Source organism: Mercenaria mercenaria, chromosome 9, assembly GCF_021730395.1.
Source record: "Mercenaria mercenaria strain notata chromosome 9, MADL_Memer_1, whole genome shotgun sequence".
NCBI lineage: Eukaryota > Metazoa > Mollusca > Bivalvia > Venerida > Veneridae > Mercenaria > Mercenaria mercenaria.
The window spans coordinates 24,982,922-25,007,628 of record NC_069369.1 but is presented as its reverse complement, the minus strand read 5'-3'; the positions used below and the strand labels follow the sequence as shown (position 1 = coordinate 25,007,628).

Sequence of the window (24,707 nt, the reverse complement as noted above, 5' to 3'; positions counted from 1 at the left end):
AAAGTCTCGCGAGATTTCTCGTTATTTGGCACTGACAGATACGACGAGAGGATAGGCATACATTTTGGTTCATGATTCTTTCTATACTATAGTCATGACAAATGTATATGTTTTGAGGGCTCTTCGATGATCAATGCGATAGTTCTTGTCTGGAAAAAGGACAACATCAAACAAATACACATGGGAAATGGTTTCTTTAATGGGCGACTGCTTTATTTGAATGTGGGTTTTTCTGTATGAATTTTGTCCCTGTTTCTATTTAGCTATTGACTTATTCCCCTAGCTTGACAGAGACAATACAACGTATTTCACGTATATACAAAATACAAATCAACATGCACATGATTACTGGTGTAATGAGAAAAAATTATTTTTATATGGCTTTTCGATTGATTGACGATTTGTTGCTTATTAAAGAAAAAACATCGGAAATCAATTGTAACTCTAAACGCTTTCTTTGGACGTCAATGCCCAGTTCAAAATTTATTTCAAGTCCACGTTGACTGATTTTGCCTGATTAAAAATGGTGGAAGGAGTTGCATATTACATGTTACGCGTCACATATTCATTTTCTCAATGTGAGAGTGGAGTTACTGACCACTGTAATATTATAGCGAATAAAATGTAAGAACTATGTGAAATGTCAGTGAGTTATACAAACTGTATATGGAAGTTTTTGCTCATTTAATCTTTTTGTGTGTGACAGTTATTCAAGCTTATAACTCTGTTTATATCAAGTCTTAACAATTGAAATGCCGCCTGTGTGAATAATGGTTAGTCTATTTACAAGAATAATACAAGTTTTTAGAATGTGTATACACATGCATTTTATCTGAAGGGCATCTTATGATCAGTCTTGAAAACACAAAGGGAATTAGGCCTGAAAAGCCCCTCTGACACACCTAACACCATCCTGTTTTCCTGCCAGTCATATCTTCCCGCCAGACGTTCTTTGAACTATAACCGCGAACAAATATATTAAATGCCAAAGAGATAAATCAAACTGTTAGCTGTCTATTTATTTCCCCCTGATGTTCACAGATACCAAGCTTTTTTTCGGGTTTGCAACGAAAGTCTGATTTTCAGCAACATTAATAGTACTTAAAAGTGATATCATCATAGTACTAGTAATGTGGTACACATTTAGCTGTATTTTCTAATTTTGACAGTTCTTCATTTAGATGCTTTGTAACATTTTCAGCAACCGGACAACTTTGAGAAGTATGCAAGACACGCAATAGTCTCCAATGCAATAGAGTGATGTGTTTGAAGGACAAGACAATGTTCACTTTGTAGAAAGTCTTTCCTACTTATCTAAACAGTTCAGTAGATATATATATTTTCGAACCATAGACCCAAACTACAAGGTCGTACACAGTCTTGTACCCTCCTTGAATTAATGTGTTTTCTCAACTTCATCAGTCAGCCTCTTTCTGTAGAGTTTTAAAAAGATGGATAAATTATTACCTTACCCTGCAGAAACAAAGTGTGGTTTCACCTCAACTTGATACATCAAATACTGTGCATGCATACTGTGACATTTATTCAATAACCTGACTGTTAAGACATTAAACACTGTCTTAGCCTAATATATGTCATTGTGAATTTGTTCAATTTTTCATGCAAATCATGTATAATTCCATCATGGAAATACAAAAGAAGTTATTCTCTGGCGGGTCTTTAATACAGCGATATTAGATTTGCTTTGTTTTAAGAAAGCATTAATTATTGATGACTTCCACGGCAAGATCACAAAATAAAAGGTTAAGTTAGCAGAAGTGATCTTCACATGCTAAGAGAACAAGATAAAAGATTGATGTTAAATGCTTCCTATTTCGCTTTCGGGATTTTTTCTTTTAATTGTAAAATATGTATCAACGCCGCGAATGTTCACTTCAAATATTTGTTAATGGTACCATTTATAGACATGTGCAGCACTAATAATGTCGTTTAGTTACACGTGACACAAAAAAAAAGTTTCGTTCGGGTGAACGTAAAATTAGTTATATTAGCAAATTAGTTTTATATTGATTTTTGTCTTAGGTTCTATATGTTGATACTTGTTGCTTTCGATACGAAACTGGCCATCGTATTCCGTTTTTATGGTGTCTAGCAGATTTTTGTACATTATGTATTTTCTGTTATTGGCCATTTTAGGCATTTATCAAAATATAAAAGAAAATGAAAATACCCGTTTCATTATTCAAACATTTGCAGTCTATACTGTATGGTTTCATACAGAATGATTTTGGCATTTTAATTTTGGCAAGATCCAAGCACTACTGAATAAATTGCGTGCACTGTCAACTATTAGAATTTTATATACTTTTGTTCACGTTTTCATTTAAAATCTTGCTGCTGCTTTTAGGCTGAACACCACTAAATCCGTCTGTTCTTTATTTCAAATAAAATCCACTTACTTCATAACGGTTTTTCGACATTTTCTAGCATATCAGATTTTCAGAAACTTTTATTCCCATAAAGAACTATATCGCTACTACAGTTCGTTAAATACAACCCGCTGAATTTACTACTTTTCGCTTTTTTCAATTTCTCTTTTCGAGACATTAAATTCTTACGCCGCCATTTTTACCTAGCATGCGATAAGAACATGCTGATTTTGATAGAATGCAAAGTGATACATACTGAAACGCGGTAGAGTAAAAGTAAACACGTTGCTGTTGAGAAAAGGCATTAGGAAAGGAAAAACGATTAACACTATTTATATTTGGACTTCTTGTGACTAGACCTCGGAGACTTACATTTGTTTTGGTTGTGATCAGCCTTTACATGTAGATAATTGTGTTTGCCTGATTGAAGGGATTTTACCCAAACCATGACTGAACTACGATATTGGATTGATTGCTTCCCCTAAAGACAGTTCGAATTGATTAGCTCATTGGTAAGGGCCTGGCAATTTTCAACAGCCTTTTTCATTTATGAAACGGTGGTTAGACAACATTAAACTAAAACGTTTTGATTTTTGACAGACAACCTACCAAAATGTATCGATAGCTCGAGGCGTAAATGTTATAAATTTGGCTGAAACATCCCAACACAAGAGGCTTGCTATATGTATTTGATTTACTTCAAACTTCAAACAGACTTCAAAACAAGCTTAAAATATGCGTCAATTCTTGCGCACGTTGTCTTTTCAATGAAATATGTCATTACGCTTTCAGTTTAAAAAAAAAATGGAAAACACCATTCCATTGTATCTACTTACGGATTTTGACTAATACCCACACTGAAAGCGTTGTATCTTCGAATTTCCAGATGTAAAACGCTTGCGCGAGGAGAAAACGCACCATAATTTCGGATATTATTCTATCAAATATTCAAGCAATGGAAACTATACCACTGGCAATTTCCATGTCATAGAAGTGGTGAAGAGATGCCGATAAAAAAGAGATTTCAGCAGTATTTGATAATGATATTAGTGATAATTTTTTTCACTCTGGGGTGAACTTTCACCAACGTTAACTGAAAAACGAAACTACATGTACTTGTTTGTAATCATAATGCACTCATGCAATGTTTGTAACATGTATCACAGACGAATTTTCTATAAAGAAAATGTCCAGATCACCCATTTGTCTAAGTCATAAATCTTTTGAACTATTGACAGAAACCCGTGACATAGAAAAATGGGTTGTCATGAATTTAAGAAAAAATGATATTAAGTGTACTTTGCTATTTATATAATCTGTTCAGGAGTAGTCGCTTCTTTGAGTCCGATTAATAGTATATTGTCAAAATAAGTTAAAAATTGACTTATCAATATGGGAAATTATAACCTACTTTCGTTGACAGCAAAGAACACAGTCACCCATGACACTTTGGTGACAAATCCGTGACCAAGGTTCGTCCGAAACTATTTCTTCGTGTGACCGTTATCTCTAAGCGTGAATATAGCGTCATTTTCATGACAAACACATTCAATGACGCTTTAACCCTTTCCCTGCTAAATTTCTATAATGAACTTGTCCATCTTCCAATTTGGACGGTACCATTGACTGTTGAAAGGGGTGCTTACCAAAAAGAATCTGACTGAATGGAGAACAATGTAGATCATGACCAGAATGCACGGGTGTACAGGCTGATCATGATCTGCACTGATCACAAAGGCAGAATCAGTCGTGTCCAGCATGCTAAGGGTTAACATACAACGGCAGCCACTCATGACACCAAATGCATCCTCTGCAGTAAAGATGGAGCGACCTGACCAGATGGACAGAGTGTACAGGTAAACTTGAAATTGTTATGCTGACACTTCCTCTTTTGCAATCTATCCTATTAACTTTAATGAAACGGAACACAACCCTCATACACTCGTTTTTGTATTGGTATTACCGCGAACGAAAAGAAGAAGAAGAAGTATTGGTATTACAACCTTGATAAAAACCAATAATATCTTGGTGTTGAAAGCAAATTTACAGACGGAATATTAACAAAAATGTAAACTTAATATTTTATTCAAACACATTTCAATATGAATACAGTAAAGGTAACGTACAGTATTAAAGCGTTTTGAAATGTAAACAAACAAAAGAATAATTAAGAGTAAGTCCATATACAACGTTTCCGATGCTTACACTAATTCCTTGTTGGCACAGCGGTAACGCGCTCCGATTCTGACTTTCTTTCGTCGTGAGCTTGATTCCAAGATCCATACAATATCATTTTATAAACCTGTATTTAATTTCTTATTTTTTATTAAGGTACCATGAAGAAACTCAAGTTAGTTAACTTAGTCCCAATATTTATATGAAATATTAACAGAAAATAAGTGCTGGTAATTGTGTTTTAAATAGAGAGATCTACGCATTGCCTTTAAATATGAGACTCGCGTGTGACATTTTAAAGCACATCAGGTTAGTTCTATAAACTCTAATTCAATCTTATACTCCATTTTAAATAGAATTACCCGGTTATAATATCAGTAATGGTTTAAAGATACTGTCGATTTTATACAAAATAAAAACAAAACAATGAACAAGAAACCAGAGAAAAACTAACTTACACGAAGTATGTAAAGCAATACGTAATGGATGCAAGATTCGAACCGCCAAACGTATCCCTGCAAAATGATCATTGTTCCTTCCACTCATCCCCTACGCCAACAAGCCAATTATTGATCTAACTTCGCATGTGATGTTGTTATTGCTACTGATTGTTTATTCATATAACTGCTAATAATACATTGCAGCACTAACAGTATTATCTGGACTTATGAATACGTATGATTTCGTAAATTAATTTTCGGTGTCCGAACCTAAATAACGATATAACTTTTGAAATACCAGTAATAAGCATTTCTTATTAACACCATCATGTGTAGGCATAGCTGTAGTACTAAACTCGGGGTGTGGGTTCGAGTCCCATATCTGTCCAAATATTTTTTTTTATTTCATCTGTGAATTTAACAGACGGGACAATTTTCACACTTATCATGTATATTATCATTCTTTTAAAAAATATACTCAACAATTCAACTTCTGCGTACATGTCAGTAAACCGTTCTACAAAAAAGTCGACTAAAATATTCATGACCAGACACATGTTGATCTTTAAACATACAATTAAAAAACTGGCGTCAGTACCCGAGAAAAAATTATATATTTCATAGAATATTATAGAATTCAAAGTAATATCGATACAAAAACATAACATTTAATTTAGAATAAAATAGTGTGACCTGAATTCGAACCCATGGCAACGTGTGTAGAAGTTGAAGAACTTACCACTACCCTACCGTGCCATTGACTAAATGTATCGATTACTTTGATTAACCCTTACCCTGCTAAATTTCTAAAATGAACTGGTCAATCATTCAAATTGGGCAATACCATTTATTATTCAAAGGGGTGTTCACTGAAAATATACTGACTGAATAGCAAACAGTGCAGGTCATGATCATCTGCACTGGTCGCAAAGGCAGAATCAATTGCCGGCAGCAGGCTAAAGGTTAATGTAGATATTTTCAGGATACAAATATCGCTTAAAAACGAACAAACCCGAAAACGAAAATATTGGCGCAAGGTCAGTACTTCTGGAAAATACTCGTTACAGTTTGTGTTTGCGAAAGTCATTACAGCGTGATTAGTAATACTATAATAATAGTGGAAAGGCAATCCGGGTAAGTACGGACGGACATGAAAGCTCGTCTCCACTCTCCTTTCAAAAATATATTTTACTATGCCTTTGTGTTACGTTCATTTGAACACATGCGCATCACAAACAGCATTTGAATAGCATTATTAAGTAAAATCTTTTCAAAATCATAATATATTATTAACTGTTTATTGCAACTTGTTTCCGTAGAAATATAAAATAAAGTCATATGTATTAGTGAGAGGTACATTGGAAAACAAAAACGACCACATACTCTTTACTGGTTTATGCCCTACCATATAAAATTGTTTTCTGTCGAATAATTGCTGCAAAACTTTTCTCTGTTATGTTAAAATGTCTGAGACAGCGGACACTTTACATTGAAGTTGCTTTCTTTTTAGAGTATAGAGTTCTATAGAAATGCGGTAAAATAAGAATGCCAGTCGGTAAAATAATGAATATTATTGCATTCACAAAAACAGTTGTTGTAATGTTGTGCTCTGAAATTTCCTGTAAAATAAGATGCCTAGAGGGGCAACTGACGTCTTCCTCCACCAAGTAACCATATGAATTAAACTATGTCGGTGTGACTCTAAACCAAAAATAAGCACTTTACGTAAAGGCACCTGTTGTAAAAACAAAAATATATTTTTTTTTAACTTAATACAAATTAGATCTTGATTGTAGATTTGAACAAAAGTAATGGTATCGCAAACAAGTGAACATTTCAGAAGTGAAGCCAATCTAAATAAAAGACAGACAATTTTAATTAATGTAAAGCATAGTACACGATAATTCCAAATAAGATAATGTCTAACATAAACATCCACGAAAATTTCCAAATCAAACACACAAACACTGATAAAATGTTCTCAAACTAAACAACATCGGTTTGCTGCATACCTTCGGTCTTTGTCACGCACGTTGAGACAGTGAATTATGCAGCATTTCATGTTCTTGTCCATTTAATACTTTGTGTGTGCGCGTTCGTGCGTTCGTGCGTGCGTGCGTGCGTAAAGTTAAGTCAGGCTCTAAAGTTCCTCTAGAACGATTATAAAACACAATTTTATACAATTCTCTGCCTGTTTACAAATATGATACTACATTTTCTATTTCTTTGACTATTTTCTAGAAAGTGTATAAACAAATATTTCTTGAGAACAACTTCCTACAATCAGCCTTGAATCATGTTTACCAAAAGCAAGTGAATATGGCTGGTTAAATCCCTCTATGGCTCCTAACAACACTCCCATTTTCCTCCCTGTCTTATCTACCTGCAGAACATTATTTGATGAGATTACGCCGGCTAATATAAAACCATTTGGCAATATGCAAAGTCCCCAAGCACCAATCAGTTCTTGGTCACTTAACAGCCATTCATTCTTGCCCCGAATGTCCAAAGCTACCAGCCCTTTGTTACTATCTGCAACGATGATCTGACTATTCGCAGCATTGACAGTTACTTGTCGTGTGCCAGAAAAGAGTTGTTCCCCATTGATACCCTTATCATACGCCCTTAACAAAGTACCTGCCCTGTTGTACACATTAATAGATGTTCCACAGCATGCATACATTTCATCAATAGTCTCCCTGTAGGAAATCCCATAGCATCCTGTATCTACGGAAATGGTGGACGTCAATTTCAAGTTATTTTCAACTGACACAAACTGTATCTTACCAACACTAAACAGGCAAACGGCAACTTCCTTTTTCCCGACACTGCAAATTCCAATGGGTTGACCGTCAAGCGGTATAGACTCTTTAATCATATAGCTACTATCTAATCGCTTTAACTTTTTATTGTAATGATCTGCGAGCAGAATGGAACCATCTTGTAAAGGGCATATCGCGGCAATGACAAATGACGAAGTGTCAGTATTCTGCTTGACATTAAATTTTCCATACAACGTTGCTTTGTATTCTTTAACATCTTCCTCGTCTTCAAGATTTCCGAAAGATACCATACTAGAAATCCTATCTTTGAGGTTTTCATCACGAGAATATTTCAAATGTTTATTTGTCCAGCTTGAAGACATCTCCCTCAAAACAGAATCACCATCTTTAACTGCCATTTTACTGGCTTTGACATTTACAAACAGTTGGACTTCATTCGTGATTGAAAGCTTCTGCAAGTTTGTATCTGTAGTTGAAATCAACGTATCTAAAGTATCCACGTCATCTGTGATGACTTTTTTTATTTTCTCATATTTTGATCGGATATCCTGTCTTGATGATTCAGCTAGCTCCTTTATTTTCAGAACTATCTCCTCTTGATATTGGTCTACCTCTTGCAGTACCTTGATTTTCTCTTCTTCAAGACTTGTAAGGTTGGTCGTCCTTCTAGTTTTCTCCTGTTTCATGTTATTCAGTACCTCAGTGATAGAACCTTTGACATCTTTATACTCGTTGCTCATTCTTATACCTTTGGCAACATTGGGTACGTAATCAACTTTGATGCATGCTCTACAAAAGAATGAAAATATTACTTTTTCAAAAGGCTTATTAAACATGTTGATTTTTTGTTGATTAATCTGAACTTTCCAAACTAATCTTGGTTCATCGTATGTTTTAGAAAAGTTATTTGACTTTACTACCGCGATATGATTAAGACTCATTAATATTGACTGGAATTCTTCGTTTGAACACGCACGACTCATTAATTTTGCGTAAAACAGGGTCTGAACATAATTTAAAAGTGCATAAAAATGTGTGTTATATTCACATTTCACAAAATCAAATATTTGTTTTTTAAATAGAAACGAGTAAGTTTTAAGTGTCATGGCCGTGATTGAATTCAATGGATTTTAGTATATGATACTGACTGACGCCATAAACCCACATAAATTAATGACGTGGAATCCAGGGACTATGGTAAATGTAAAAACAAATGAGTGGCACCCCAGTTTCTTCTACTATTGCGGGACTGGACCCCGACACCGAAACCCGCCATTTTACGTTCTGCCCAGACTTTGACGCACACTCACGAAAAAACCAGACCTTAACCGGGATGGCCGCTATGCCGGGTCCGCATGCACGGACCCCCTCTTCAACGCCCACCAGGTGGCACCCCAGTTTCTTCTACGGTTACGGCCAGGCAATCAACTGCTGGAGGCGAAATGGCGTTTCGAGCGTTCCCGGCCAAACACCAAAGTCCACCCTTGCTCGGAAACTAGACCTTAACCAGGATGGCCACCAGCCGGGCGTGTCGGGCGTCCACCCTCTCTACAACGACCACCCGGTGGCACCCCAGTTTCTTCTACTGTTGCGGGACTGGACCCCGACACCGAAACCCGCCATTTTACGTTCTGCCCAGACTTTGAAGCACCCCCACTCATTTGATTTGTTGTCATACATTATGTTTATTCTTTTTACCTCTCCTTTGTTCAGTTATAATGAAAAATAACTACTTGAATATAAATGCATGTAAAATGCATATACGTCTTATATATAAATTTAGTGCCCGGGACACATGCGAAACTATCAAAATCTTTTCAGTTTGCATTTTACTATTTGGAATACCCTACTTTCGTTTTAGTGAAAGATAATTATAAGGGAAGGCAATTCCGAGGAATTCTTTCTGATTAATTTCCCTTTGATGGACAATAACTTACAACCGGTAATACAGGTAGCTGTAAACTGCTGTAACTGCCAGCAGTTGTAGCAGTTAACTGCTGTAACTGCTGCAACTGCTAACTGCTCACTTCACACCGATGTAATTTCTCTAAAAACTGATGCATTACATGGAGAGTCAAAAAGGAAAACGTAGAAGTTTTGGTAACACATTTAAAGGTAGAGCCGTAAACAACCATTGTACTAAAGTTGTGCTGATATATGTTAAAATAGCTTTTCAATACATCATCAACAATTCGAAAGAATACTGCTGCAATATGTGCTAAATCGTGAGACTGTTATAAAGTTAAATCTACCTGTGTTTAATAGCAATACAAGCTCCACAACATACTTCATCGTGATCACCACAGAACATATCCATCAACTTTCCGTGGTGTGTGGAACATCTCTCTGTTGGCAACTCCAGCTTCTCACCTTTGCCTTGTGTTTGTTCTCCTTGCGAATTGACAATCTGGTGAGACTGTAGTGACGGGATTATTTTATGAACTCTCAAACAATTTTCACACAAATAAAGTCCACAATCGACACAAAATTTCTTCGCCTCTGTTGTTTTTCCATGTTCATTGCAAGAGGAACAACATTTATCGGACATCTCCTCGGATCCCTCAGATGAAGATTTAGTGAGATCTTTACTGGCCGCCATATTGTGCTGATATTATTAACTTTGTGTCCCACTTCGCATTTTTCGTAAATATAATTACTTCCTGGTTATAAAAAACTAAACTTAGCTTTAATCTCTACACCATATTTGATCATAACAACATATTTTACAATTAATGCGTTTAAATTCCTTCATTGAAATATTCGACGATATGCTAAACTGATAAAAGATAACATACAGATGTATTCGTAACTGTCCTATAATAAGTTAAACTTCAGTCAATATTGTCTGTTTCGAGGTCAGCGGTCATTTTTATAACGATATCGTGTTTACAAACATAACAGAAGCATAGGGTGGTGAACATTTTTTAACTTAAAATTCAAAACTCAAACATATCTGGTGTTTGAAGCCATTACAAATTAGCTTAGAGGAATAACATATTGATTATGACTCAATAGTTTTCACTCTGATTCATTGAAAAGTATAGAGTCTTTGAACAATCGATACCCCTTAGGGTAAAAACAGTGTTATATTGATTATGTTCAAAGATTATTTTCGTGCGGGTTCGAAATTCAGCGACAGCAGTTAATTTTCTTTTTTAAGGTGCTATCGTTTCGTTTTTCTGTATACACGTCCAACTGCATAAACACATTTTTCAGTTATTTCATTTGTGTTTCATGCTCCAAATATAATAAATTAATATAGGTATTGTGATTGCATAATCAGTTATATCATAGAACACTAGTCTACATAAAGTGCCCCAAACTGAATAAATACATACTAACAGTCTGATGTAAATAGTGTCATATTTAGTATATTATACATACTTTTATCCTGGTATCCCATTTGAAAACATATACACAGTAAAAGAAATTTTTACATTAAAATTGTCGACGTCAGTGGACTCAGTGTTGTTATATTTTCTAGTCCTTTGGGATCATGGAGTAGATTCATTTTTACTGTATCAGAATTCCGCATAGGCCGGTGTTAGGGGGCGTGATGGGTGTTGCACAATTATTTTCCTCTCATGAACAAACTCAATCAAACAAAGTCTGCTAATATGTTGCTTGGTTGCGTTCTATGCTTCTAAAAGATCTATGTGTATTTTATTTCCTAAGGTCAAAATGATTCTCAGCGTAGGGACACTTTTTAATAAAAAAGACACTTGAGAAAATTGATTATTATTGAAAACTTGGTAACAAACAATAAAATATTACCGCCGATATCACAATAATGATAAAGGTCATACAAGTGAAAGTGATCTTACCTCTGAAATGTATGTACAGTAATTACAAAAAATGTGAAATAATTTTATCATAAACGTGACATCATTGTTTTATAGGAATTTAACATATTGGGATAAAACTAAATTATTGTGTTTCAATTATACTTGAAAAGGATTAGACCTATAAATAATAAGTGTTGAAATATATTTCTATTGTTCTGATAATTAGCTCATTAGTGAGCACAAGTTATTTCATGCTGCTACGGATAAATGGTGTCACACTTGATAACTAATATTTCTTTACATTTTACAGCTAAATATGAACATATCGTTTTAATTGAAATACATTTTTGGAGTAGACATGCAATACAGGGGGAGACAACCCACTCTTGTACCGGTCATATATGTACACTACCATATATACTACGAAACACTGCAAACGAAGGCAGATGTCTGCAAACGAAGACTCCTTTACGGAAAATAAGCTTCGGCCGTTTGCATAACCCGTCTTGGTTAAAGTCATTGCTAGTGCGGAAAAGGTGGACACACACACAAATGGAAGTAAAGGAAAATGGTTTTCTATGACGAACAGACAAATGCCAAAGGCTTGTGTTATAACTCTTATAAATACTTTCAGAGGTTGCTGCTGGGAAATCGGTTGTCTAAAAGTTATAAGATAAGGAAGGTTGAAAAGCAAAATAAGACCTGTGTCTTAACTCGTTCTTCAAAGGTCTTCCAGACTAGTTCAACAGAAGTAGCTGAGGCTGTTTCTGGAGAGGGGTAGAGCCTTCTGTAGCTGAGGATCCGGACTCTGTTCATGCGAGTCCCCTTTAAAGAAGAGAATGTCGGTCAGAAGGAAGATCGTACAGGTTATTTTTTATTTCAGTCATTTATTTTGGCCAGGATTTTTAAAGACAGGTTACTATAAGCATAGTTTGGAGATTTCAATAGACTAAGGGCGTTCCCCAATAACTTTTCTTGATTGATGTTGGTGCATTTCAAAATACTGTTTTTCAGTAGTGTCTATATGTGTTTGAATCAAACTTCACATAAAGATTCCCAGTCATCAAACCTACTGAAATAACAAAGTTAGATAACTCTTGTTTGAATTTAACATAAAAATTCGCAGTTTATCAAGTTCGAAAAACTGATTAATTTTGCATGAAACTTCAGACAAAAGTCACAAAACAGCCTTCTCATCAAACATACTTATGTAAACAAGTTTATCAGTTTCAAGCAAGAGTTCTCTTACTTACACAACCAAGTTAGATAAGTGTTTGTGGGAACTGATTCAAATGATGTTCTACTAGTGTGATGCGATTACTGATAATAATTATGATGATGATGATGATGATGATGATGAAAACGGTGATAATGATAACGGTGATTATCTGTTAGAGGTAATTAACAAAGCATTTTTAGATAGTTCAGACTGTAAACGAATTACTGTATCTTTTTCTTTGTAAGACAGATGACCTTGCGTCTGATTTGTATGAAAGTTTACATAAATTTTCCGGCATGTATTATCTTTGAAATTTTGTCAACTAGGAAAGTTAACAAATTATGTCACTTTGCAGTAGCTATTAATTGTCAACAAAGTGCACCTTCCACATTGACACTGCAATATTTTAAATATATACAAAAGGTGTAATACAACATAAGAAGTCTTAATATTTATCTGCGTTTATAGCCTAAGTTTATCGCTGGAAGAAACCATTTAATTTGTCGGAACAAATATCTGTAATTAATCACTTTTTATCATACATGTAGAGGTTTTCCACTACATTTCTTCCTGGGAAACAGTTCTGAATGCAATGCATGAAAAGGAAATACTGTAGTTTTGTCTGATTTTTGTGAAGGTTACTGTACTCTTTGTACACCTTAGGCAATATGTTGTCCTTGTCTTCAGCAAAAGTTGGTATTTGTATAAAGAGGCCACCAGAGACAAAAAAAATTAAAACCTTTAAATGAATCCTTCTCACGAATTACTTGATTGAACTTTCCAGTACTAGGTCTGTAGCGTCATTATAAGGTTCTCTCCATTTTTTTCAGATAGGGGGCCATGGGGGCTTGGTCCCTTTTAGGGACCGCTAGGGATAATGATAGAAAAAGTTTTAAGTAAGTATTCGTATGCACCACTTGATAGATCTTCATCAAATTTCGTCAGTAGTATCATAAGGTCCTCTCTAAATTGTATTCAAATGGGGCGCTTGAACTTTTCTAGGGGCCACTTGGTCTGTAGCAACATTATAATATCCTCTATCAAATTAGTTCAAATGGGGCACTTGGCCCTTTTAGGGGCCACTAGAGCTAAATATAGAGCTAAATATAGATAAGCCTTTAAATAACTTTTTCTCATGAAGCTCTTAGTGGATCTTCATCAGACTTAATTTTGTTTAAATGTACCCTTTTAAGGGTCGCAAGAGCTAGAAATAGAAATACCTTTAAGCCACTTCTTCTCATGAACTTCTTAATGAATGTCTATTTAGTTTGGTGTTTTTTGTAGCATCATTGTAAGGTTGGCTACCAAATTGTTTTAATAGGGACACATTGTCTCTAAAAGACCTAAGAAACAAACAGTCTTTAAATTGTTTGTAATCTGTCTCACTTATTTATATTATCAAACTGTGCTGCCTCTGGAACCTTTGACACTTTGAACATATTATGGCCTTCCAAAGTTTCACACTCTTGTTTGTTTTAACTCTGAAACTCAAATGAGTGTACATGGGCCTTCCTGACCCTTTTTATAATCTCATAACAGAAATCAACAGAGTGAACGACCTTCGGCTAGCCGTGGCAGTTTTAAAATTTATTATCCAATGTGGTGTTGGAAAACTTGCAGCATGTTTGATAACTGCAACATTATTGTCTGATAATAAATACTAAGTTGCTTACTGTTATAAAACTGTACAAAAGAATGGCTCTACAAATTCATGTATATAAAATCAGCATCTTGTACATTGGGAATTATGACATAATAATGGTGGTTTTGATTGGGTTTAATGTTAGTTCTTTTTGTTTTTTGTTTGGGTTTAACGCCGTTTTTCAACAGTATTTCAGTTATGTAACGGCGGGCAGTTAACATAATCAGTGCTCCTGGTTTCTATACCAGTACAATCTTGTTCTCCGCAAGTAACTGCCAACTACCCCACATGAAACAGAGGTGGAGGACGAATGAATTTCAGACACAATATCCTTGGAAAAAAATAAGCCCCGCCCGGGGATTGAACTCACGACCCCGCAATCCGTTGATCTGCGCTCTCCCCATTGAGCTAAGTGGGTGCATCACATAACTATTTATTATTATTTTCAGGATTTACGATTCCGGCTAGAAAACAGAGGTATTAAAATCATTTTAACAAAAAATCAAGCCATTTTTTCATTTTTCATGCATTCATCTGAAATATGTACGTAAATGGTTGTAACCGTCAATAAAGGGTAAATGTGTAATTTAACAGATGTGATTTCTCAGTATTTGGCACTCTCCTTTAAACCAATCAAAATGCTTGAGACCCATATTAGCCATGTTGTCTGATATTTTCCCTGGTTTTCTCACATTGTCTCATCTGTGCACTTTATCAGCTCTGTCTGTTTCCTATGATATGCAAACTTGATCAAATAATATGTTAACATTGTAAAGTTGAATACTGAATTTGTTATATTGTTCTTGTAATATGTTATAGGAGCATCCTAGCCAAATGGTTAAGGTATCACAAACGTCTATGATTCCTGATTTTCTCGTGTTATGTTAGATAGCTATCCTTCTGCCCTGAGGAAAATCATATTATTTATGTTTTATTTATATTTCAAACACATTTTGATTGTTCCTTGGTGGCAATGTATTATTATCTTATCTATTTAGATGTGTACAATTCGTGTGACAAGTCTGTTACAATATACATTTTCTTCATTCTTTTTTCCACTTTATGTCTTATCCCTAAATGTAAATGTCTTTGCAGTGTTCACATTTTTATCTGACTTTTTTGTTAAGTTTACTTTAGCCTTTTTCTGTTATTACAAATACATGTTTTGAATTTAATGCAGATATACTTCAAAAGAATTCTGCTTTTTAATGTAATCCAACGTTTTTTTCTAATCTAACAAATTTTAAAGTTACAAATTACATTAAATACCTTTTATATACTTTAAGCTTCTAATCTTGCTTAGATGTTGATATTCCTTTTATACTACTATATACTGTTTCTACCAGTAAGGATTAGTTTGTCATTTTTACGCTTTTTAATTCAGTTCCTATGTTACATACGAAGGACATTCATTAGGTTAGAGAACATATGTTAGACTGGATTGGGCCAAATATGTTACCTTCTCTAAATAACGGCTTATATACAATTTCAATTTTGATAACATTACATTTTTTTAATTGTTGGGAAAATATGAGGAAAACAATGTAAGAAATCATCATATTAAAGAGAAGCAATTCTGAAAATAATACACAACTTTTTTTCTAATTGGGTCCATATGATCATTGTTGACTTTTGACCTTTAAGTGTAACATTGACCTATGCGCTAGGGGTCTGGGTATGACGCCTAGTCTCATTACGGAAAACACTTGTCAAGTAATATTGAAAACCCTTAATAGAAGACAGAGCTATGGACCAGAAATAAAAAAAAACTTAATGACCTTTGACCTCTGACTGTAACCTTGACCTTTGAATTAGGGCAAGGGGTTTTGCGCCAGACACGTTGTCTCATTATAGGAAACAGTTGTGCCAAGTAATATTAAAATCACTTAATGGATGACAGAGTTATTGACCCTATTGGCCTATGACCTCCAAGTATGACCTTGTCCTTTGAGCTAGGGGTATGGGTGTTGCGCATGGTATGTTGTCTTATTATGGGGTACATTTGTGCCAAGTAATATTAAATCCCTTTAAGGATTGTTGAGTTACAGACCTGAAAGGAAAAAGCCCTGTTGGCCTTTGACATCAAAGTGTGACCTTGACCTTTGAGCTAGGGGTCTGGGTTATTCGCATGACACGTTGTCTTCAGGAGAATATTTGTACCGACTAAAATTTAAAATCTGTTTTGCATGGCAATGTTATGGACCGGACAAGAACCTTTTGACGGACGGACGGACTGATGACGGAAGCTCCTACATATGGGTATTTATGTGGCTACTCTTTTGTTCTCTCTATTTTTCTTTTAGCCACGTAAAAGAAAAATAACCACCTTAAAACTTATGGAATGAATGACATCAAAGAAAATGTACAGATACCTATAGCCACCTAAGTATGCAAATGTAAGCTCGGCCGGAGCGCAATCCTATAGTCCCTAAATCTGAATAGGTCAGAGACCACCAATTCAAAAAAGTACAGGGAACTTACTGGCAATGAGGTAAGTGTATACGTGGAAATAAGGTAATGTGTGTCCGTTTTGATTGGTTAGTCATGTAAACAAACCCAGGAAGTGATTTATTTTAATATTGAATATTTTTACTGCATTTACAGTATTTCATTATACATTTAGACAAAATTTGCTACATTTTATGTGTATTGAGAAAACGTTTTACCAAACGAATTTCTCCCGCCATGAAAACGATGTAAATAGGGGGTCATCTCATTCACACGAAAACTAATTAAGTTCTTGAGAAACATTTGATTAGGTATACATGTTTCGATTTATGGAAGGCCTTATACGCCATAATGTTATAATAGAAGTCTATGGGAAAACGATTGGAGCTTTCTAGCATATAGGGGACTAAAGTGGAGGTCGTAGATTTAGATAATCCGACTGTACTGGAAATCATGACAATTTACTGGTCTTTTTTGTTTGAAAATCACCTAAAGATACATTACATTTCACGTCCGTTAATGTCTTATGTTATTTCCAATTGTGGAATTCTCAAACGATATAGCCTGATTTTATGTTTTATATTTATAGAGATAAATGTACATTTTACTGTTTACAGAATAACTTTTTCTGTTTACAAAAATGACAATAATAACACCTCTTCTCCAGAATCTGATGTGTTTTTGACAATTCCTATTACCTTTTTTCTCCCATCATCGAATGTTTTCACTTGTACAAAAATACTTAACTTCGAGCCCTAACTATTGCTAAGAGAGCAAAATAAAAGATTGATATTGGATGTTTCCTATTTCGCTTTCGGGATTTTTTTTAAATTGTAAAATATGTATCAACGCCGCGAATGTTCAATTCAAATATTTGTGAATGACGCCATTTGTTCCTTTTGTTTTATAGACATGTGCAGCTCTAATAATGTCGTTAAGTTACATGCGACACAAAAAGGTTTCGTTCGGGTGAGCGTAAAATTAGTTATATTAGCAAATTAGTTTGATATTGATTTTTGTCTTAGGTTCTACATGTTGATACTTGTTGCTTTCGATACGAAATTGGCCATCATATTCCGTTTTTATGGTGACTAGCAGATTTTTGTACATTATGTATTCGGATATTGGCCACTTTGAGGCATTTATCAAAATATAAAAGAAAATGAAAATACCCGAAATGGCAGTTGTTTCATTATTCAAACATTTGCAGTCTATACTGTATGGTTTCATACAGAATGATTTAGGCATTTTAATTTTGGCAAGATCCAAGCACTACTGAATAAATTGCGTGCACTGCTTTTAGGCTGAACACCACTAAATCCGGCTGTTCTTTATTTCATATAAAATCCACTTACTTCATAACGGTTTTCCAACATTTTCTAGCATATCAGATTTTCAGAAACTTATATTCCCATAAAGAACTATATCGCTACTACAGTTCGTTAAATACAACCCGCTGAATTTACTACTTTTCGCTTCTTTAAGTTTCTCTTTTCGAGACATTAAATTCTTACGCCGCCATTTTTACCTAGCATGCGATAGGAACATGCCGATTTCGATAGAATGCAAAGTGATACAAAACTGAAACGCGGTAGAGTAAAAGTAAACACGTTGCTGTTGAGAAAAGGCACTAGGAAAGGAAAACAAATTAGCACTATTTATATTTGGACTACATTTGCTTTGGTTGTGATCAGCCTTTACATGTAGATGATTGTGTTTGAAGGGATTTAACCCAAACCATGACTGAACTACGATATTGGATTGATTGCTTCCCCTAATGACAGTTCGAATTGATTAGCTCATTGGTAAGGGACTGGCAATTTTCTACAGCCTTTTTCATTAATGAAACGGCGGTTAGACAACATTAAACTAAAACGTTTTGATTTTTGACAGACAACCTACCAAACTGCATCGATAGTCCTACAGACCAGAATTCTCTGATGGATAAAAACCTATGGCGTAAATGTTATCAATTTGGCTGAAACATCCCAACACAAGAGGCTTTCTATATTATTTGATTTACTTCAAACAGACTTCAAAACAAGCTTAAAATATGCCGTCATTTTTTGCGCACGTTGTCTTTTCAATGAAATCTGTCATTACGCTTTCAGTTACAAAAAATGGAAAACGCCATTCCAGTGTATCTACTTACGGATTTGACGAATACCCACACTGAAAGCGTTGTTTCTTCGTATTTCCAGATGTAAAACGTTTGCGCGAGGAGAAAACGCACCATAAGGTCGGGTATTATTCTGTCAAATGTTCAAGCAATGGACACTGTACCACTGGCAATTTCCATGTCATAGAGGTGGTGAATAGATGCCGATAAAAATGATATTTCAGCAGTATTTGATAATAATATTAGTGATAGATTTGTCACTCTGGGGTGAACTTTCACCAAAGTTAACTGGAAAACGAAACTACATGTACTTGTTGGTAATCAAAATGTCCTCATGCAATGTTTGTAACATGTATCACAGACGAATTTTCAATAAAGAAAATACCCAGATCACCCATATGTGCACGGCTGTGCAGGCTGATCATGATCTACACTGATCGCAAAGGCAGAATCAGTCGTGTCCAGCATGCTTAGGGTTAACATACAACGGCAGCCACTCAGGACACCAAATGCATCCTTTGCAGTAAAGACGGAGCGACCTGACCAGAGAGACAGAGAGTACAGGAAAACTTGAAATTGGTATGCTGACACTTCCTCTTAGTGCAATCTATCCTATTAACTTTAATGAAACGGAACACAGCCCTCATACACTCGTTTTTGTATTGGTATTACAACATTGATAAAAGTCAATAATATCTTGGTGTTGAAAGCAGATTTACAGAAAAAATGTAAACTTAATATTTTATTCCAACACATTTCAATATGAATACAGGAAAGGTAACGTACAGCATTATAGCGTTTAGAAATGCGAACAAACAAAAACAAAGAACATAAGAGAAAGTCCATAATTATGCAACGTTTCCGATGCTTACACTAATTCCTTAACGCGCTCCATTTCGGAGATTCCCAGACCCATACATTTTTTATTTTTAAAACTGTATTTAATTTCTTATTTTATGTTCAGGTACCGTGAAGAAACTCAAGTCTGTTCGAAACTTTTGCACTTACTGAAATATTTACAGAAAATAAACCCACGTAATTATGTTTTAAATACATACCGGTATCGCCTCTAATATAATGCTTTTGACATTTTAAAGCATATCGGATTAGTTTTATAAATACCCTTATTCAATATCATACTTTACCTTAAATAGATTGCCTGGTCATAATATCACAGATACTGCCAATTTCATAGAAAAAAAAATAACAACACAATGAATAGGAAACCATCACAAAGTATGTAAAGCAAATATGAGCCGCGCCATGAGAAAACCAACATAGTGGGTTTGCGACCAGCATGGATCCAGACCAGCCTGCGCATCCGCGCAGTCTGGTCAGGATCCATGCTGTTCGCTAACAGTTTCTTTAATTGCAATAGACTCTGAAAGTGAACAGCATGGATCCTGACCAGACTGCGCGGATGCGCAGGCTGGTCTGGATCCATGCTGGTCGCAAACCCACTATGCTGGTTTTCTTATGGCGCGGCTCATATGTAATGTTTTTGGACTGATGTAAGATTTGAATCGCCGGAAGTATCACTACAAAATTATCACAGTTCCTTCCACCAATCCCAACAAGACAGCTATTGATTTAACTTCGTATGTGATGTGTTATTACTATTGATTTTTTTATTTATATAACTGCTAAAAATTAAAAAGTGCAGCTTAAATAGTGTTGTCGTATCTACATCAATAAAAATAATCAATACAGTTAAAAATAATCAATACAGTTAAGCGATGGCACGGTGTGGTAGTGGTAACTTCTCCGACTTCTACGCATGTTACAACGGGTTCGAATTCAATTTAGACTTGTTTTAATTAAATGTTAAGTAATTGTATCAATATTACTTCTATTCTTACAATATTTTATGAAACATATCATTTTTCTCGGGTACTGACGCCAGTTTCTTGAACTGAATGTTGATTGTTCAACATTTGTCCGGTCCTGAACATTTTCCCGTCGGTAAAGTGTACAGATGAAAAGAGGAAATAAAAACAAATTAATATGGTTAGACAGGGGACTCGAATCAACACCCCGAGACTGGTAGCTAAACTCTTTGTCCCTACAGAAAATATTGGCGACAACTGATATCGCCAGATCCATACTTAAGGACAAAACTCGTGAGTTTTTCGCAAATTTATTACAGCGTGAAGCCAATCTAAATAAAAGGCATACAAATTTAAATAATGTAAATTAAAGTACACGGTTATTTCAAATACAATAAAGTCTAACACAAACACTCACAGCAATTTCCAAATCAAATACACAAACACTGTTGAAAATGTTCTCAATCTAAACAACATCGGTTTGCTGCGTATCTTTAGTCTGTGTCACACACGTAGAGACAGTGAAATACGCATCATTTCATGTTCTTGTCCATTTAAAACTTGGTATGTGCGCGTGCGTGCGTGCGTTCATGCGCGTTCGTGTGAGCGTGTGTGTGTGAAGTTAAACCAGACTTTTAAGTTCCTCTAGTACAACTAAAATAACAAAATTTTAAACAATGCTGTGCCTGTTTACATAAATGATACTACATTTTATATTTCTTTGACTATTTTCTAGAAAGTGTATAAACAAATATTTCTTCAGAATTACATCCTACAATCAGCCTTGAATCACGTTTACCAAACGCAAGTGAATATGGATATTTTAACCCCTCCATGGCTCCTAACAACACTCCCATTTTTCTCCCTGTTTTATCTACCTGCAGAACATTATTTGAAGTGTTTCCGCTGGCTAATATAATACCATTTGGCAATATGCAAAGTCCCCAAACACTACTAAGTTCTTGGTCACTTAGCAGCCATTCATTCGTGCCCCGAATGTCCAAAGCTACGAGCCCTTTTTTGTCATCTGCAACGATGATCTGACTATTCACTGCATTGACAGTTACTTGTCGAGTGCTATAAAAGAGTTGTTCCCCATTGGTACCCTTATCATACGCCCTTAACAAAGTACCTGCCCTGTTGTACACCTTAATAGATGCTCCACAACATGCATACATTTCATCAATAGTCTCCCCGTAGGAAATCCCATGGCAGGTTGTATCTACGGAAATGGTTGACGTCAATTTCAAGCTATTTTCAACTGACACAAACTGTATCTTACCAACAAAATGCAGGCAAACGGCAACTTCCTTCTTCCCGACACTGCAAAGTCCAATGGGACTGCCGTCAATCGGTATGGACTCTTTAATCACATAGCTAGTATCTAATCGCTTTAACTTCTTATTGTGATAATCTGCGAGCAGAAAGGAACCATTTTGTAAAGGGCATATCCCGGTAATGGCCAATGACGCTTGAGTGTCAGTATTCTGCTTGACATTAAATTTTCCATACAACGTTGCTTTGTATTCTTTAACATCTTCCTCGTCTTCAAGATTTCCGAAAGATACCATACTAGAAATCTTATCTTTGAGGTTTTCATCACGAGCATATTTCAAATGTTTATTTGTCCAGCTTGAGGACATCTCCCTCAAAACAGAATCACCATCTTTAACTGCCATTTTACTGGCTTTGACATTTACGAAGAGTTGGGCTTCATTCGTGATGGAAAGCTTCTGCAAGTTTGTATCTGTCGTTGAAATCAACGTATCTAAAGTATCCACGTCAGCTGTGATGACTTTCTTTATTTTCTCATATTTTGATCGGATATCCTGTCTTGATGATTCAGCTAGCTCCTTTATTTTCAGATCTATCTCCTCTTGATATTGGTCTACCTCTTGCAGTACCTTGATTTTCTCATCTTCGAGACTTGTAAGGTTGGTCGTCCTTATAGTTTTCTCTTGTTTCATGTTATTCAGTACCTCAGTGATAGAACCTTTGACGTCTTTATACTCGTTGCTCATTCTTATACCTTTGGCAACATTGGGAACGTAATCAACGTTGATGCATGCTCTACAAGAGAATGAAAATATTACTTTTTCAAAAGGCTTAATAGACGTGTTGATTTTTGTTGATTAATTTAAACTTTCCAAACTAATCTTGATTTATCGTAAATTTTTAGAAAATGTATTTGATTTTACTATCGCGACACTATAATTAGGACTTATTAATATTGACTGAAATTCTTAGTCTAAACACGCATGACTAATTAATTGTGTGTTAAACAGGGATTGAACATAACTTAAAGTGCATAAAAATGTGTGCTTTAATTTAACATTTCACAAAATCAAGTATTTGTTTTTTGAATAGAAACGAGTAAGTTTTAAGTATCATGGTCGTGATTGAATTCAATGGATTTTAGTATATGATACTGACTGACGCCATTAACCCACATAAATTAATGACGTGGTATCCAGGGACTATGGTTAATGTAAAAACAAATGAATACAAAGACCATAATAAATGTGATATACATGTTGTATAATGAATGTGATAATGGCGAGTTTCTATTGTTTAATTTTTCTATCGCAGGGAAACTAACAACATAAAACACTACAGTTACTGCTAACAAGTATTTATTTCTAAAATAGTTGTTCCCCACTGCTGTCCCAGTTAAATGATAAACGTTCTTAAAACTGACACTGTGGAAAGTAGGTTAAATCTTTATCATACGGAAAGATTGCTTTTAGGAAATGCTTGTTGTTTCAATGACAAGATGTATTCAATTTACGAGTTCTCAATGAATTTGACAATGTCAGATATCTGCATCACCAGGCACTGTAATTTCTCTAAAAACTGATGCATTACACGGAGAGTCAAAAAGGAAAACGTAGAAGTTTTGGTAACACATTTAAAGGTCGAGCCGTGCATCGTTAACAACCATTGTACTAAAGTTGTGCTGATATATGTTAAAATAGCTTTTCAATACATCATCAACATTTCGAAAGAATACTGCTGCAATATGTGCTAAATCGTGAGACTGTTATAAAGTTAAATATACCTGTGTTTAATAGCAATACAAGCTCCACAACATACTTCATCGTGGTCACCACAGAACATATCCATCAACTTTCCGTGGTGTGTGGAACATCTCTGTGTTGGCAACTCCAGCTTCTCACCTTTGCCTTGTGTTTGTTCTCCTTGCGAATCGACAATATGATGAGATTGTAATGACGGGATTATTTTATGAAATCCCAAACAGTTTTCACAGAAATACAGTCCACATTCGACACAAAATTTCTTTGCCTCTATTGTTTTTCCATGTTCCTTGCAAGAGGAACAACATATATCGAACATCTCCTCGGATCCCTTCGATGTGGATTTAGTGAAATCTTTACTGGCCGCCATATTGTGCTGATATTATTGACTTTGTGTCCCACTTCGCATTTTTCGTAAATATATATTACTTCCTGGTTATAAAAGGCTAAACTTAGCTTTAATCTCTACTCCATATTTGATCATTACAACATATTTTACAATTAATGCGTTTAAATTTCTTCATTGAAATATTCAACGATATGCTAAACTGATAGAAGATAACATACAGATGAATTCGTAACTGTCCTATAATAAGTTAAACTTCAGTCAATATTGTCTGTTTCGAGGTCAGCGATCATTTGTATAACGATATCATGTTTACTAACATAACTATAGATAGATTTAAAGAAGCATAGGGAGGTGAACATTTTTTTAACTTAAAATTCAAAAATTAAACATACTAGTGTTTGAAGCCATTACAAATTAGCTTAGAGGAATAACATATTGATTATGACTCGATAGTTTTCACTCTGCTTCATTAATAAAACAGAATGAAAACAATAGA

The 24,707-nt window shown here is 35.1% G+C and overlaps 2 protein-coding genes across 2 annotated transcripts; both read right to left on the bottom strand.

The window, feature by feature from the left end:
* Positions 1-4,459: 4,459 nt before the first annotated feature.
* Positions 4,460-10,588, bottom strand: LOC128559438 (uncharacterized). The gene is made up of 2 exons (XM_053551051.1): positions 10,041-10,588; positions 4,460-8,577 (listed from the first exon to the last, which is right to left on the bottom strand). The coding sequence occupies exons 1-2, from the start codon at positions 10,385-10,387 to the stop codon at positions 7,236-7,238; spliced, it is 1,689 nt and encodes a 562-aa protein (XP_053407026.1). The 5' UTR covers positions 10,388-10,588; the 3' UTR covers positions 4,460-7,235.
* Positions 10,589-21,130: 10,542 nt separating this feature from the next.
* LOC123546733 (uncharacterized) lies at positions 21,131-24,495 on the bottom strand. The gene is made up of 2 exons (XM_045333245.2): positions 23,886-24,495; positions 21,131-22,897 (listed from the first exon to the last, which is right to left on the bottom strand). Exons 1-2 carry the CDS (start codon positions 24,230-24,232, stop codon positions 21,553-21,555), a joined length of 1,692 nt encoding a protein of 563 aa, XP_045189180.2. The 5' UTR covers positions 24,233-24,495; the 3' UTR covers positions 21,131-21,552.
* Between the last annotated feature and the right edge of the window lie 212 nt (positions 24,496-24,707).

Bases quoted from the DNA above. Each gene is read 5' to 3' on its own strand.
- LOC123546733 (XM_045333245.2), bottom strand. From the start codon at position 24,232: ATGGCGGCCAGTAAAGATTTCACTAAATCCACATCGAAGGGATCCGAG. The intron at 22,898-23,885 runs GTATATTTAACT...ATTCTCTTGTAG, and splicing joins TGTATTGCTATTAAACACAG to AGCATGCATCAACGTTGATT.
- LOC128559438 (XM_053551051.1), bottom strand. From the start codon at position 10,387: ATGGCGGCCAGTAAAGATCTCACTAAATCTTCATCTGAGGGATCCGAG. The intron at 8,578-10,040 runs GTAGATTTAACT...ATTCTTTTGTAG, and splicing joins TGTATTGCTATTAAACACAG to AGCATGCATCAAAGTTGATT.